The sequence below is a fragment of the Schistocerca nitens genome, chromosome 10 (assembly GCF_023898315.1).
Source record: "Schistocerca nitens isolate TAMUIC-IGC-003100 chromosome 10, iqSchNite1.1, whole genome shotgun sequence".
NCBI lineage: Eukaryota > Metazoa > Arthropoda > Insecta > Orthoptera > Acrididae > Schistocerca > Schistocerca nitens.
In genome coordinates this window covers 125,848,132-125,863,863 of record NC_064623.1, presented here as the reverse complement: position 1 = coordinate 125,863,863, position 15,732 = coordinate 125,848,132, and the positions used below count along the sequence as shown (strand labels likewise).

The 15,732-nt window shown below is 44.1% G+C and overlaps 1 protein-coding gene across 2 annotated transcripts in view; it reads right to left on the bottom strand.

Annotated features, from left to right (window-relative positions):
* The window catches only part of LOC126210045 (molybdenum cofactor biosynthesis protein 1), a 120,398-nt gene that overhangs the window by 54,059 nt on the left and 50,607 nt on the right, over positions 1-15,732 (bottom strand). For both annotated transcript variants that reach the window (XM_049939152.1, XM_049939153.1), the window contains exon 7: positions 3,678-3,763. In XM_049939152.1, coding sequence (XP_049795109.1) covers positions 3,678-3,763 — 86 coding nt within the window. The remainder of the gene's footprint in view (positions 1-3,677; positions 3,764-15,732) is intronic.

Genomic DNA, 15,732 nt, shown 5'->3' with positions numbered 1-15,732 from the left:
TATGCGCAGGACAGCAATTCCCTAGTCTGGCTGCTCCTAGCTGTATGACACAGCATGTTGCAAGGAGTCTATTACAGTGAACTGCTGTTTATCCGAAATGATCGGGACGGTGGCCGGTTCTGATAACGAAAATTTCAGATAAATCAAAGTCCCCCTGTTTTCACATGTGAACACTCCAAATTGCGTTAATATTGCGAAATACGATCGTAGAACGTGCGTAGGGTATGTAAAATGTTACTGATACGGTTGCAAATAACCCTGCACTTTTTTACTGAAAAAATTGTGTTGACATGTTAAAAAGGCACCAAACTATGATTGAAAACTCAAAGTTTTTAAATGCTGTATAACAAAGCTGTTTATTTTGCATTCTTACAGAAAAAAATCTCCCTTATTTGGCAGCAGGCAAAAACAGGAGTTTTAATTTTATTACCTACTCTTTTGAATAAAAAATAAACTATTGAACAAAATTATGAAACAAATCTAGAGATTACTCAAAGGAACGAAAAGTCTGTCTAGAGGAACTTTCAAGAAAAGTAAAGAAAAAAAAAACTTTTTTAAGTTATGCTTCATTAGAGTATTTTTTGGTAACGAAGTCACGAATATTTCTTTTTTCTTTTTTCTTTTTTTTTTTTTTTTTTTTTTTTTTTTTTTTTTTTTTTTTTTTTTTTTTTTTTTTTTTGCTTGAGAAACTATTGCTGCAACAATACATCTCCAACGTTGAAAACAAACTATTTCAGGATAAATCGTCTCCTCCTGTTGGCTGATGTACTCCAGGGCAGTTTGGATCACTTCGTAACAGAATGTGTGAGGAATATTTTTCTCTGATTCATCATCAGAAACATAGTCTTCTGGCGCTTTATGATCGGTCACAATTTGGACGATTTCATCCTCAGTCACATGAAAAAATGCCATTTTCCATCCACTCTTCAACGTCTTCGAAGTGTGTGTCTTTACAACCAGATCTTACGATCTAAGAGTTTTTTCCAAGACCTAACAAGAGGAATTGGAGGAATTAGATTCCAAGCTTCAGCAATCAATGAATGACACTTAAAACATCGATTTTTTTAAGAGCTTCCACAAAATCATCTGCAGCATCAATCACACCTATTAAGTATTCCAGCATCTTGCGTCTGTAATGTTTTTCCATCGCCTCAAGAATACCTTGGTCCATCGGTTGACATAGAGATGTGACATTTTGTGGGAGAAATACAACTTTGATATCCCCATCTTGCAGATCACCTGGGTGAGAAGGAGCATTGTCCACAAGAAGTAGCGCTTTTCAAGGAAGTCCATTTCCTTCCATGTAATTTACTACAGCTGGAACAAACTCTGCCTGGAACCACTCTCTGAAGATGGCACTGTTCATACATGCCTTAAGACTGATTCGTGTACCTCAGTGGCAAAGCTGGTTGGTTGGTGTCTAAATGCTCTTGGTGTTTTGGATTTGCCAATTAAAGTAAGACACAGTTTATGATTGCCAGTGGCATTACTGCAAGCGAGGACAGTAAATCTTTCTTTGATTTTTTTGTATCCGGAAGCCATTTTTTCTTCTTTAGAGGAAAGGGTTTTCGTTGGCAACATTTTGTAATTCAACCCAGTTTCATCACATTTGTAAAGCTGACTGCCAGTATAACCTCCTTTGTCAATGATAGTGTGCAGTTTCTTCTTAAAACCAGCATAGCAGTTTCATCCCCAGATAATGATTTGGCACTGATGGCAATTTCATGAATGCCATGCCGCTTCTTGAAACGATCCTGCCGGCCATTACTTCTGAGGAATTCTTGCTTCTTTCCTTCAATCAGCTCATCAGCTCATTTTGACAAAGTAGAGGACCTGAAACTGGCACACCCTTGGCTCTTATTTATTCGTGCCACAAAAATAATGCCTCTTCTAACTGAGGATGTGCACCTTTTCTCATTGTTTTTCAAGATTCCACTGCGCTGCCCAATTCTTGGATGGAACAAAATGTTTCAATTCCTGATCGATTTGTCTTCCGATCAGCAATTGTACTCCTACTCTGCAGCAACTTTTGTCGGTGGCTCACCAGCATCAATTCTCTGCAAAGTGTGAAGCTCTTTTTCCAACAAGATCACATTCGTTTTATGTTTCGTGCCCGTAGTCACGTTCAGTGTTCTTTTTACAGACACTCGACTGAGTCCTTTATGGTTTTTGGCCCCTTTTATCTCTGGACACTTTAAGGCACATAGTGGGAGCACAAAACCTCAAATCAGAAACACACAGATGCACAACTTGACAACACTCGAGATGCACTAGACAAACTTTTGACTTTTGAAACCAGGCTGTGGCAGCCATCAAATGAAAGCATTCGATACATCTATGCCATTTCCTCTGTTCTACCCAAGCCCACGTGGCAACACAACAGGGTGTTGTACGTTCACTGTTAAACACTCAGCTTTGATGTACCGACAACAAGTGGAAAGTGTTAGGCGGTGCACTCTAATTGTCGGTTTCGACAGGGCTACGTTGCGCTGCATAGAACAATACTGTATGTACTGTACTTCCAAGGAGTTCCAATAGATGGCAGTGGCATGAAACCATGCAATACGAATAAGAAACACACTAGAGCTTCAACCAACACACGCACGAATTGACGATACTTGGACTTTTGACATGCACCAGTGCATTGATTAGCAGTAGATTGCCAAAAAACACCAGCAAATGCTTGGCTCCAGGTGCACGCAAATTGAAACTTGTCAAGTGTCAATCTAGCTAGCCAAAAGTGTAGCTGCACGAGAGTTTACTGTACTTGTTCTCAGATGGCAGTCACAGACGTGAACAGGTTACAATGTACTCAGTACACTACACAGTGATGCTCCCTTGTAGTGGTCTGATGTAGTCAACTGGAACACTGATGATGAGTATGCCCTTACTTTCCAACATCAGGCCACTGTCAGATCCAAATACTCCAAAAATACAGATGTTGCAAGGTTTAACCAGGCGACCAAATGCACATCCACAATGAGGTTTCTTTCAAACTCTCATCAGATAATGCTGTCTCACACAAATATGCAGCACCTTCATATCCTCCAGAGTGATGATTCAACATCTGACGCTATTCGCATCCCTTATATACCACACGGTGCTTGCTAAACAGCAATAAAAACAAAGAACACTAATGAATAATGAAGGAAAAGACAGACTGTTACTTACCATAAAGAAGATACCTTAGGCTGCAGATGGGCAGAATTAAAAGACACTTACATAAAGCTTTCAGTTACAGCCTTCATCAGTAAGTAGTAATCTGTCTTTTCCAACATTGTTGATATTCCTACTGGAGTTTCCATTGTTTCAAGGACACTGATGCTTTTCTGTGAGTGTTTCCTTTATGATGTTTTCTGCATTTTAGCTTTTTTTTAAAAAAAAAAAAAAGATTTGTTGCTGGAAAACTTCTGAAGTCCAATAAAGGAGTTACAACAGCCATATATGGTTATCTGGTGGACCTTGCAGAACCAAATTCTAGGGCTGAAATGTACTGTTGACCAATGGGCATTAATCAGAATGAATACTAAATAAAAAATTAAATCCAATTTTACACAAAAAACACAGGTTCTATCACTGTTGTTTTTCGTTCTATTTTGCTCTTATGTTTGCTATGACTTGTTAAGCAGAAATTTTCTTTCTATCTATAGAGTTACATTTGCTGTAATGTATCTTACCTGCATGTTGTTTCTTCTTTCTTCTCACTGCTGCCCCAATCATGGCAAGCAAGTCATCCTCACTGCATTTGCTTCGTATTGCATCTCTGAAACAACAGTTAAAACACCCGTTAAACAGTACCAGGCAATTAGCACACAGTGAAATGTTGGTACACTAAAAAGGAAGAAAAACTTTGCAGAAATCTTCAACAGTAATCTTGTAGTCTGCAGCAGGCAACAGCAGGATAACAAACCCACTGGACAAGAATTGGAAAGTCATGATAGAAGTTACTTTTATTTTTATAAATAAACAGGTATCTTACACAAATGCTCAAGAGTATACATAGGATCTCGGGCTGAAGAGGTGGAGCAGAAACTGACATTAGTTTTGTTGAAGAGGGAGTCGTGGAACACAGCACAATTTCTTGCAAAATGAAGCCAAATTTATTGATAAACTGTTAATTAATTGCCAAGCTCACTAATGTGACCATTTTACAACAGGTACTTACTGCTTGGAGTATATGTGAATTTTCAGGCTTGCCTGATAGATCTGTTGCAAAAACACTTTGGGTTCCCCACCAGATAACATTATGCAAGTCCCTCCCTCGATATTTCAGTGACAACTTTTTGGCATCTTCAGATGGTGGTGATTTCCACCATCACTGCTGCAAGATGCAACTGGCAATTTCCACGTGACAGCTTTGAAATTTATCATGTGGATGACTATGACCATCATATTTAGAATTCAGAGGATTTCATAGAATACCTGAAGATGCTTAAACTAGAACTTTCAGATCTTTTAGTTAGCTCAAATGTTATATCATTACTTACAAAAGTGCCCCTGCAGCCCTCATTAGAGGTTATTAGCAGCAAGTTTGAGAAAGAAATTGTGGTGCTGTTTAAACATGTGCATACCTCATCCTATTTCTTATGTAACACCAACTACTTTGATCAAGTGGACAGTGTTCCCATGGGAGATCCTCTATTTCCATTAGTAAATATCCAACATTCCTCCTCCTGGCAGAATGCTGAAGAGACATTTGTGGTGTGGCCCACATAATACAGACACTACCTATGTTCCTGCAGCATTTGCACTCGCTCCATCTGAATATTCAGTTCACTGTGGAAGTGCAAAAAGATAGCAGCTTACCATTCCTGGATGTCACAGTTAGAAGAAAAGCTGACAGAACACTGGGGCATAGTCTCTACTGCAAACTGATACACGCAGAGTTATATTTGCGGTCCAAAAGTTGCCATCACCCTGCACAATGTGGTAGTGTCTTACACTCCCTGGAACATAGAGCACACGTGATCTCAGATACCGACAGTCTGCCTGGTGAACTGTAACACCTAAGAACAGTGTTCCAGCAGAATGTCTATTCTTGTAAACAGATTTTCAATGTGTTCTGAGCAAAGCAAGTTCGGTGTAGGGATGTAAATGAAGATGCTTAGACAAGCACTGCAAATGGCTTTCTTGCCATATTTCAGTGACATGTTTTCAGAAATAGAAAGAATCGCTAAGAGAAACAGAATCAAGTGTGTTTTTCGTCTACCAGCAAAACTAAGGAATTGTTTGTGTTCAGTTAAAGACAATCTTGACCTTAGAAAACACAGATCATATATAAGATCTGATGCCATTATGGGAAATCTTATATAGGGCAGACACCTCACATTGTGCAAGAACACTGTGTTCAACAGCGCTGACAAAAATGCCACCCAGTAAATTAGTGGTGGCAGAGCACTGCCTGAATACAGGGCACCACACGTTTCCCAAGAGGACTGAAATTTTATCCTCAGTATCATCACTCTAGGATTGTGTTTTTAAGAATGAGGCATGTATCAATACGGTGGGCAATCTTACCAACAGGAATATGGAATTCTGACTAAGCACTGCCCAGAATCCAGCACTGACTGCCATGAAATTAAAACAGTAGAAACCAGATCCTCCGATGTATGACCTGATGCAGTACCTTGCAGAGAGTTAATTCAGCCAGCGTTTAACCACACGAGTGTCCAGAAGTGCAGTCATTGCCCACAACACATAAGCAGAAGGCTACTATGAATGGCATTTCCATCCAACTGGGAGTGCCTGTCCACACATTCGTACTCCTGCTTCTAGCCCGACAAATTTCAATTCTGCTGTGCGAATATCACCAGTCACATCTTGCAGCAGTGATGACAGGACCCACCACTACCTGAAGATGACGAACAGTTGTGTTGGTGAAATATTGCGAAGCTTGCACAAAGTTATTCAGTGGCAAACCTGAGAAGATTTGTATACATTATTTTTCTGTGACGCAGGTAATGTGCAGCAAAATGTGATAACTTTCTGCATTTGCCTTTTTGTACATTTCAAAATACCCCAAAAATTGGTGAGAAACACTGAACATATGACGTAACCAGATGACGTACCCCACAGCATGTGCAGCAGTCGGGGTTGAGTGTAAAGGAATGATTGAGCAGTGCAATACTTTCATTTGAGCAAACAGGGCAAATTTCGAAAACATTTTGTAAATACGATCTGTTGTAAATGTAGATGTTACAAAATTATTGTCCCTGCTGTAATCAAGCAAAAGTAGTACTGATTTTGTGTTTTTTGCTTCTGTCCCTTCTCTTTTTGTTTACAGACATTAGTTAGTAAAGAAAACATAGGTCATTTAATGGCAATGATGCTATTCTGAAGATTATACTCATCTACTTGTTATGCAATATGGTAGGTTTTCATTGTACTGTACTTTGCAATAAATCAAGGAAACTGCAAGACCGGTAAATAAAATAATAAACCTCAATATAAACACATAATTGTTTAACACAATGAAAAAATACCGCCTGCCAGATGCAAGACTCAAATCCTGAACGCCATCACTAAAGTCGCACACGTGTGTCCGTAGCCACAATGACATGAATACTTGACTTGGGTTGGGATGATCAAGTGTGACAGACCGAGAGGCTCAACCACTGCAAGCATGGCAAGGTACATCATCTGGTGACATTTGTCATTCGCTTTTGACACATTTCCCAACATTTGTATTGTATCCAACATTTGCGATCCCATGTGTCTTGTATTAAATTACTTGTCTCAGGGTCATCTACAGTGCTTTGGAGGTTTTTAATTGATGTATCCTAGCTTTCGGAACTGTGGTGTCACTGCCAGACACCACACTTGCTAGGTGGTAGCTTAAATCGGCCGCGGTCCATTAGTACATGTCGGACCCGCGTGTCGCCACTGTGTGATCGCAGACCAAGCGCCACCACACGGCAGGTCTCGAGAGACGTACGAGAACTCGCCCCAGTTGTACGACGACGTTGCTAGCGACTACTGACGAAGCCTTTGCTCTCATTTGCCGAGAGACAGTTAGAATAGCCTACAGCTAAGTTAATGGCTACGACTTAGCAAGGCGCCATTAGCCTTAAATAGCTTGTATATAAAGAGTCACTTGTATCGCCACAATCTCCAGATGTCTTATCAAGAACGATGTATACAAAGATGTATTAAAAGTTAAGTATATTCCAAAGATACGTATTTTCTTTATCACATTCATTAAGTCTCCTGTTTCAGACCTCACTCCATCCTTCGTGAGTTAGCGCGTGCATCTTGGCCGCCTCTTTCAATTAGTGTGCGTAGTGTTGGCAAGTCTGCCGACACTACAATTTTGGCGACGAGCGTAAAAACGGTCTTCGTTCTTCTTGCTTTGCTTACATTACTTGTGTCATGGCTTCGCCAGATGTACTGTCCGAATTTTATCGCTTGCAGAATCAGCAGACGCAGGCGTTATTGGATGCCCTGGGACAGCTCGTCCAGGGTCAACGTGCACTGCACCCCGATGCGGCCGCCGCCGTTTCATCGCTACCGCAGCCACACCACGCCATTGCACCATCCTTCCGTAGTTTTGATTCCACTCAAGAAACGTGGCCAGAATGGTCCCGACAGCTTGGCTTCCATCTAGCCGCCTACAGGATTCAAGGTAATGAGCGGCAGCCATTTTTGCTTTCTTGTGTCGGTGTGTCCACCTACCGTGTGACAGTGAAATTGTTTCCCCGACGCGACGTAGCAACTCTGTCATACGAAGAAATTTTGTCTGCTTTAGATGCCTATTTCAAAGAAACAGTTAATGTAGTTGCAAAAAGGTATACGTTCTTTCGTACCAAACGTACGGCCGGTCAGACTAATAGGGAATGGGTTGCAACATTGCAAGGACTTACTAGGGATTGTGATTTTGCATGTGAATGTGGACTTCCGTATTCAGATACTATGGTGCGTGATGCAATTGCACAGAACGTTTCTGATGTTCGCATAAGGGAACATATTTTGAAACTAGTTAATCCCTCCCTTCAACAAGTGCTAGACATATTAGATAGGCAAGACACACTTGACTTTGCTCAGGAATCATTTGAAACTTCGCCAGCAGTGTGTCGCATTGACCGGCCCGCCGGGCGCGCAGCACGGGACGTTAAACGGCCCTCGCGCACGTCCGAGCAGCTGCAGCCTAGCTCGCAAACACGTGTGCCGCGTAAGCATGCCAATGCAGTTCTAAATTCATGCCCGCGGTGTGCAACTAGACATTCACGTGACAATTGCCCGTCACGCCAAGCTATTTGCTTTTACTGTCATAAGAAAGGACATGTTCAAAGTGTTTGCCAGAAAAAGCTAAGATCAGACAATCGAAACCATTCCAGGCCCTTTGCTTCGCGCCGGAATCGAACCAGGGACAATCAGGCTCGTGGACCTTCGCCCATGGACATTCATGTCGTTAATTCCACCCCGTCCAGTGCCACTTTATCTAACAGTGCCTGTGTTCGTCCCTCAAAAAGTGTGCGTCGATGTCGCCGGAACTCACGTAAAGTCGCAAGTGCTTCTGTACCTGTATCAGTTCAAATTGCACGTGAAAGTCGCTCTTGTCGTCAGCAGGACAATAAACTTTTTGTAGACTTAGACTTTGGAGGCAAAGTGATACCATTCCAGCTCGATACCGGAGCTGCAGTTTCATTGCTCAATCAAGAAACGTACAAACAACTGGGCAAACCTCCGTTGCGTGCCGCAAATGTTCAGCTCAATAGTTACTTAGGACAGCAGATACCTGTGTTAGGACAGTGCAGCCTTCTTGCCACATACAAGGAACAAACAAAACTTGTGTCATTTTACGTTCTTCGTTCTTCTACTGCAGTGAACTTGTTTGGTTTAGATTTATTTCAGTTGTTTCACTTGTCAATCGTAAATCAGGTCCTATCAGTGAATCAGACTGTGCCTTCCGCCAGTGTTTCTCGTCTTTGTGAAGAATTTGCAGACATTTTTGCACCGGGCCTTGGTTGCGCTAAGAACTATGAAGCACATTTGGAACTCAAAGTGGACGCGCCACCGAAATTTTTCAGAGTGCGCAATGTTCCCCACGCATTGCGTGATGAGGTCGCAAGAACATTAAACGATTTAGAATCTCAAGGTGTAATTGAACGTGTGCAGGCTTCTCTCTGGGCCTCACCCTTAGTAATTTTGCCAAAACCTTCCGGAAAATTGAGACTTTGCGTGGACTTCAAGGCAACTGTGAATCCACAACTTGTGACTGCTACTTTTCCTTTGCCACGCCCGGAAGATCTTTTTGACAAACTGTCCCCGGGAAAGTATTTTTCGAAATTGGACCTAGCAGATGCGTACTTGCAAATACCGGTGGACGCAGAATCCCAGCGCGTCTTGGTGGTTAACACGCATCTTGGATTGTACCGATTCAAAAGACTGCCATTCGGGTGTGCATCCGCCCCTGCATTGTTTCAGCAATATTTACAAACTGTTTGTGCATCGGTCCCTACTGCTGCGAACTATCTGGACGATATTGTGATCTCCGGAAAGACAGAAGCCGAACATTTAGCCAACCTACGAACCTTATTTCAGGTCCTGCGACAAAATGGTCTTCGCTTGAGGAAGGACAAATGTGTGTTTTTTGCTCGTGACTTAACATATCTGGGACATGTCATAAATGCCCAAGGAATACATCCGAGTCCAGAGCATCTCCGTGCCATACAGGAGTTGCCTTCGCCACAGAACTTGAAACAGCTACAGAGTGTGTTGGGAAAACTTAACTACTATGCCAGGTTTGTGCCGCGCGCTTCTTCCATTTCAGCTCCGCTTCATCGCTTACGCCGTAAAGGTGTTCCGTTCGTCTGGACGACGGAATGCGAACGCGCCTTTCGCCAGTTGAAATCGGCGTTTCTTTCAAATACTTGCCTTATACCATTCAATCCCCAGAAACCCCTTTTGTTGATGGTCGATGCATCGGATTTCGGGATCAGTGCTGTGCTTGCGCACAAAGATGGATCGCATGATCGCCCTATTGCCTTTGCTTCAAAATTGCTCTCGTCTGCGCATCGCAATTATTCCCAGATGGAGAAAGAAGCTTTAGCTCTCGTGTTTGGTGTTACTAAGTTCCATGATTTCTTGTATGGTCGTCACTTTACCATCATCACGGACCACAAACCTTTGACATCGCTTTTTCATCCGAACAAGCCTGTACCTCCACGTACAGCGCAGAAATTCATTCGCTGGTCTCTTTTTCTCTCGCAGTACCGCTACGATATCTTGTATCGGTCCACTGCTCAGCAGGGAAACGCTGATGCGTTGTCCCGTTTGCCTGTTGCTGAGGATAAAGCATTCGATTCTTCCGAACTTGCTTGCATGTTCCTTGATTCGGAAACCGATGACGTGGTCGAATCGTTTCCGATTGATTTTCGTCGTGTCGCTACAGCCACAGCAGCTGACCCTGTCCTTGCTACTGTTTTGCGTTTTGTTGCTACGCAATGGCCCTTGTCAAAGTCACGGATCGAGGATCCGTTGGTTCGCCGATTATTTGCTCACAAGGGGAGACTTTTTGTACGACGTGGTGTTTTGTTGTTGCGTTCTGATAATGATCAATCCAGAGTCGTGGTCCCACGTTCGTTACAGTCCTCTGTCTTACGGCTTCTTCACCAAGGACATTGGGGTATAGTGCGTACGAAACAACTTGCTCGTCAGCACTGTACTTGGTTCGGAATCGATGCTGCGACTGCGAATATGTGCTCTTCTTGCGTGGCGTGTGCCGAACAACAATCCGCCCCGCCGCGGAAATTCTTTGCATGGCCGACAGCCACTTCCCCTTGGCAACGTTTGCACATAGATTTTGCTGGTCCATTCTGGAATGCTCGATGGTTGGTTGTGGTCGATTCTTTCAGTAATTTTCCTTTTGTTGTCCGGATGTCTTCCACGACGTCATCTGCCACCATCCAAGCGTTGTCCGCTATTTTTTGCATTGAAGGTCTTCCCCAGACTATTGTTTCTGACAATGGCCCACAATTCATGTCCGCAGAATTTCAGTCATTCTGCAAGGCCAATGGTATTCAACATCTGACATCCGCGCCGTTTTCACCTCAGTCAAACGGTGCCGCTGAACGGTTGGTCCGGACTTTCAAGTCACAGATGTTGAAGTTGAAAGAGTCGCATTCTCGGGAGGACGCATTGTTGCTCTTTTTGTCTTCGTATCGCTCTCAGCCCCGCGATGGTCGCTCGCCGGCTGAGTTGCTCCATGGTCGTCCTCATCGAACCTTGATGTCTTTGCTGCATCCGCCGCATCAGGTTCCAGTGCAGCGGCAGACTACTGCTTTTGCTCCTGGCGACGTTGTTTTCTATCGCACCTATCGCGGTTCACGGCGTTGGCTCGCAGGGCGCATTCTTCGCTGCCTCGGCCGCGCGATGTATTTGGTTTTGGGGGCCTCTGGTGAGGTGCGTCGGCATCTCAGTCAGCTGCGCCTCTGTCGTCGCCTGGGTTCTGCCGCTCCCCGTCTGCTTTCAGCGACGGTGCCGTCCGGTCAGCGCCCTGGGGACCCATCTACTGGCTCGCCTCATCCCCAGGTGTTACCGACGCTGCCTTCCATTTTGCCTCATGGCGACGCGCCGCCGCCGCCGCCTGTTCTCCCGCCGGCGCCGCCCGCAGTGGACGCGTCGCTGCAGCCGCCTGGCGCCTCCCTGGGTCACGCACCTCCGATCGCTTCCCGTGACCAGATGTCCTCCACCATGGAACTCTTGCCCGCTCCGGACCAGATGTCGTCTTCGCCCGTCGGGTGCCCCGACCACATGGAGGTCGACCCTTCGGCCCCTCCTGTCTCTCTACGGGCGCATACACCGCATGTTGACGTGCACCCTGGACTAGGTTTTCAGGCGTTTCCTAGCTCCCCTCGGACCGAATGGCCGGGTGCGGGTGGCACAGCCTCGCCTGTTGTTAGGCTCCCCACCTCATCGCATACGTCAACATGGGGTCCTCCCCACGGCGGGCGGAAGCCTTATAACATGACCGTTCGCCGATTTGCGGGGGAGGAATGTGGTGTCACTGCCAGACACCACACTTGCTAGGTGGTAGCTTAAATCGGCCGCGGTCCACTAGTACATGTCGGACCCGCGTGTCGCCACTGTGTGATCACAGACCGAGCGCCACCACACGGCAGGTCTCGAGAGACGTACGAGAACTCGCCCCAGTTGTACGACGACGTTGCTAGCGACTACTGACGAAGCCTTTGCTCTCATTTGCCGAGAGACAGTTAGAATAGCCTTCAGCTAAGTTAATGGCTACGACTTAGCAAGGCGCCATTAGCCTTAAATAGCTTGTATATAAAGAGTCACTTGTATCGCCACAATCTCCAGATGTCTTATCAAGAACGATGTATACAAGGATGTATTAAAAGTTAAGTATATTCCAAAGATACGTATTTTCTTTATCACATTCATTAAGTCTCCTGTTTCAGACCTCACTCCATCCTTCGTGAGTTAGCGCGTGCATCTTGGCCGCCTCTTTCAATTAGTGTGCGTAGTGTTGGCAAGTCTGCCGACACTACAGGAACTTCGTTCCTTCGTCAGGGAGGAGAGAGGGGAAAAAAGGGGAAGAAGGGAAAGAGGATTCAGTTATTCACAACCCAGGTTATGAAGCAACAGGGGAAAGGTAAACAGGGAGGGTAGCAAAGATGGAGGCATGGATGTCAGAGGGAAGCCAAAGATATTCTACTGTAAGCACTGTGCCAGCTTCAAACCAAGGAGGATGAATACAGAAGTAAAGAGGTACATAGTATAAAAATAAACGCAACTATGTAGGATGAAAAGATGCGTGAATGGCTAAAGAGGAAAGGGAAAGAGGAGAAGACTAAAGAGTAAATGGGAGTGAGGTTGGTTAACGTAGGTTCAGTCCAGGGGGATGGCGGGATGAAAGGATGTGTTGGAGTGCAAGTTCCCATCTCCGCAGTTCCGAGGGACTGGTGTTGGGTGGGAGAAGCCAAATGGCACATATGGTGTAGCAGGTTCCTAGGTCCCTAGAATTATGCTGGAGGGCATGCTCCGCTACTGGGTATTGGACATCTCCTAGGCGGACAGTTCGTCTGTGCCCACTCATGCGCTCAGCCAGTTTAGTTGTCGTCATACCAATGTAAAAGGCTGTGCAGTGCAGGCGTGTCAGCTGATAAATGACGTGTTGTCTCACATGTGGCCCTGCCTTGAGTTGTGTATGTTTTACCAGTAGCGGGGCTGGAGTAGTTGGTTGTGGGGGGATGCACGGGGCAGGTTTTGCATCGGGGTCGGTTACAGGGGTAGGAACAGCTGGGTAGAGAAGGTGGTCTGGGAATATTGTAGGGTTTGAGAAGGATGTTACGGAGGTTAGGGGGGCGACAAAAGGCAACTCTGGGTGGTGTGGGGAGAATATTGTCAAGGGATGATCTCATTTCAGGGCTTGACTTGAGAAAGTCATATCCCTGGCGGAGTAATTAGTTGATGTATTCGAGGCCAGGATAATATTGGGTGACAAGGGGGATGCTTCTGTGTGGTCTGGGGGTAGTAACATTGTTGTTGGGTGGGGAGGAATGTATTGCTTGGGAGATATGTTTGTGGACAAGGTCTGCAGGATAGTTGTGGGAGAGGAAAGCACTGATATATAATATAATACAGGGAAACATTCCAAATGGGAAAAATATATCTAAAAACAAAGATGATGTAACTTACCAAACAAAAGCGTTGGTATGTTGATAGACACACAAACACAAACACACACACAAAATTCAAGCTTTCGCGCAACCCACGGTTGCTTCATCAGGAAAGAGGGAAGGAGAGGGAAAGACGAAAGGATGTGGGTTTTAAGGGAGAGGGTAAGGAGTCATTCCAATCCTGGGAGCGGAAAGACTTACCTTAGGGGGGGAAAAAGGACAGGTATACACTCGCACACATATCTCCATCCGCACATATACAGACACAAGCAGGGTATATGTGTGGATGGATATATGTGTGTGTGTGTGTGTGTGTGTGTGTGTGTGTGTGTGTGTGTGTGTGTGTGTGGCATACTGATCTGTACTATGCAGCCTTCAAATGGAAGTTTTTTGATCACTCCTTATTTTGCACCCTGCCACCTTGGCAATATGTACCGCAAATCATCAGACAGACGACCTTCCTGCATGCTTCGAGCATCCACTGGTGCTGTTCCGAACCAATGCTAATCTTTGTAACTGTGACGAGCAGTGTGCAGAGTGCATCTTTGTATCCCAAAAAGAGGTAACAGTTCCCAGTGACATGAATGGTTACTGTTTATTGACTGTCACTGAGTTGGTGAGTCATTTGCTACATTGTGGCCCACCTGTTCGCTGCTAAAGCCATGCTAGTCAGTGGTAACCCCTGTCAATGATTTCCTGTTTCCCAGAGCAGTTCACTCTGCTGATTGTGGTAGTATTTTCCTTGAATAAATCTGCTCACAGTACACCTTTGACACTGTGGTACAAGAAAGCCCAATGACTACACACCCTTATAGAATAAGTGTCTCGAGCCATGGGTACCCACGATATGGCAGTGATAAAATCACCCTGTGATCAACTGTCACACTGCAGCTGTAAGCTGCACCTCCTTTTTCAAAATACTCAGGTTTATTAATTTGAAGTAAATCAGATGTTTTGAAGGAAGATTTAACAAAAAGAGCACATCCAGGAAAGGATGAAACCATGTCTAATTAACTGGCACACAAAATTAATAATTAGTGGTGACAAAGATCCTCTGCAATAAAAAAATAATGTCCACTGACTTCATGTATTAGTCTTCAAGTGACAGAATATATGTAACTGTGTCCTTCTTATTTACACTGATTAAACAATGGAAATTCCAGGTAGGAATATCAACAGTGCAGGGAAAGATAGATCACTATTTACCGTAAAGAAAACAAAGTTACACACACACACACACACACACACACACACACACACACACACACATAGAAAAAAAAACTGCCAAGTCCAGCAGCTAGGGGCAGTCATGTGTGTGTGTGACATGTGCTTGCCTGTGTGTATGAATGTGTGTGTTTCTCTGTATCTCTTTTGCTGATGAAGGCTGTAGCCGAAAGCTTTGTGTAAGTGCCTTTTTAATTGTGCCTGTCTACAATGTAACATGTCTCCTTTACAGTAAGCAGCAATCTATCTTTTCCTATATTTTTCATTTACACAGATGTAATTAACAAATCAGAGTCTATTTATTCCAGAGAAGTGACAGTTTGTTCATGACAGTTCAGCACAAATCTGATTTTTTATATATAGCAAGGCTACCTATAAATTATTGTGTGTGCCAGTGTTCATGCTGACTATAGGGATTCACACTGATCATGTGTAATTTGACACCTGGTCCTGTAAACTTACTTCTGCTCAACGTGAAAAATTCTCCGATACATATTTTGTAATTAACCTTAATATATCAAATAATGCACCCTTCGATATAACAGCTTATTGTCCACTTCCAATCACTCTATTCCCAATGTCAACCCAGCTGACCTCTACTTCTAATCCAAAAACCATGGTTGACTCAATGTTTGCTATTGCAAGCTATTGCTATTGCAACACAAAAGTGCCAGAGGCACCAGTAATGATATATAATTAAAAATACTAGAAAGTAAGGCTCACCGGTTAGTACATGCTAAGACAAACACGACAAGTGTCTAAGACACTGCGCTCTCACACAACAAGTACGAAGTCTGAATATATTCCAGTTACGATACACTAAACTGTTTCATTCACAGTGGCAATATACATACTCTCTCCCCAATAAACA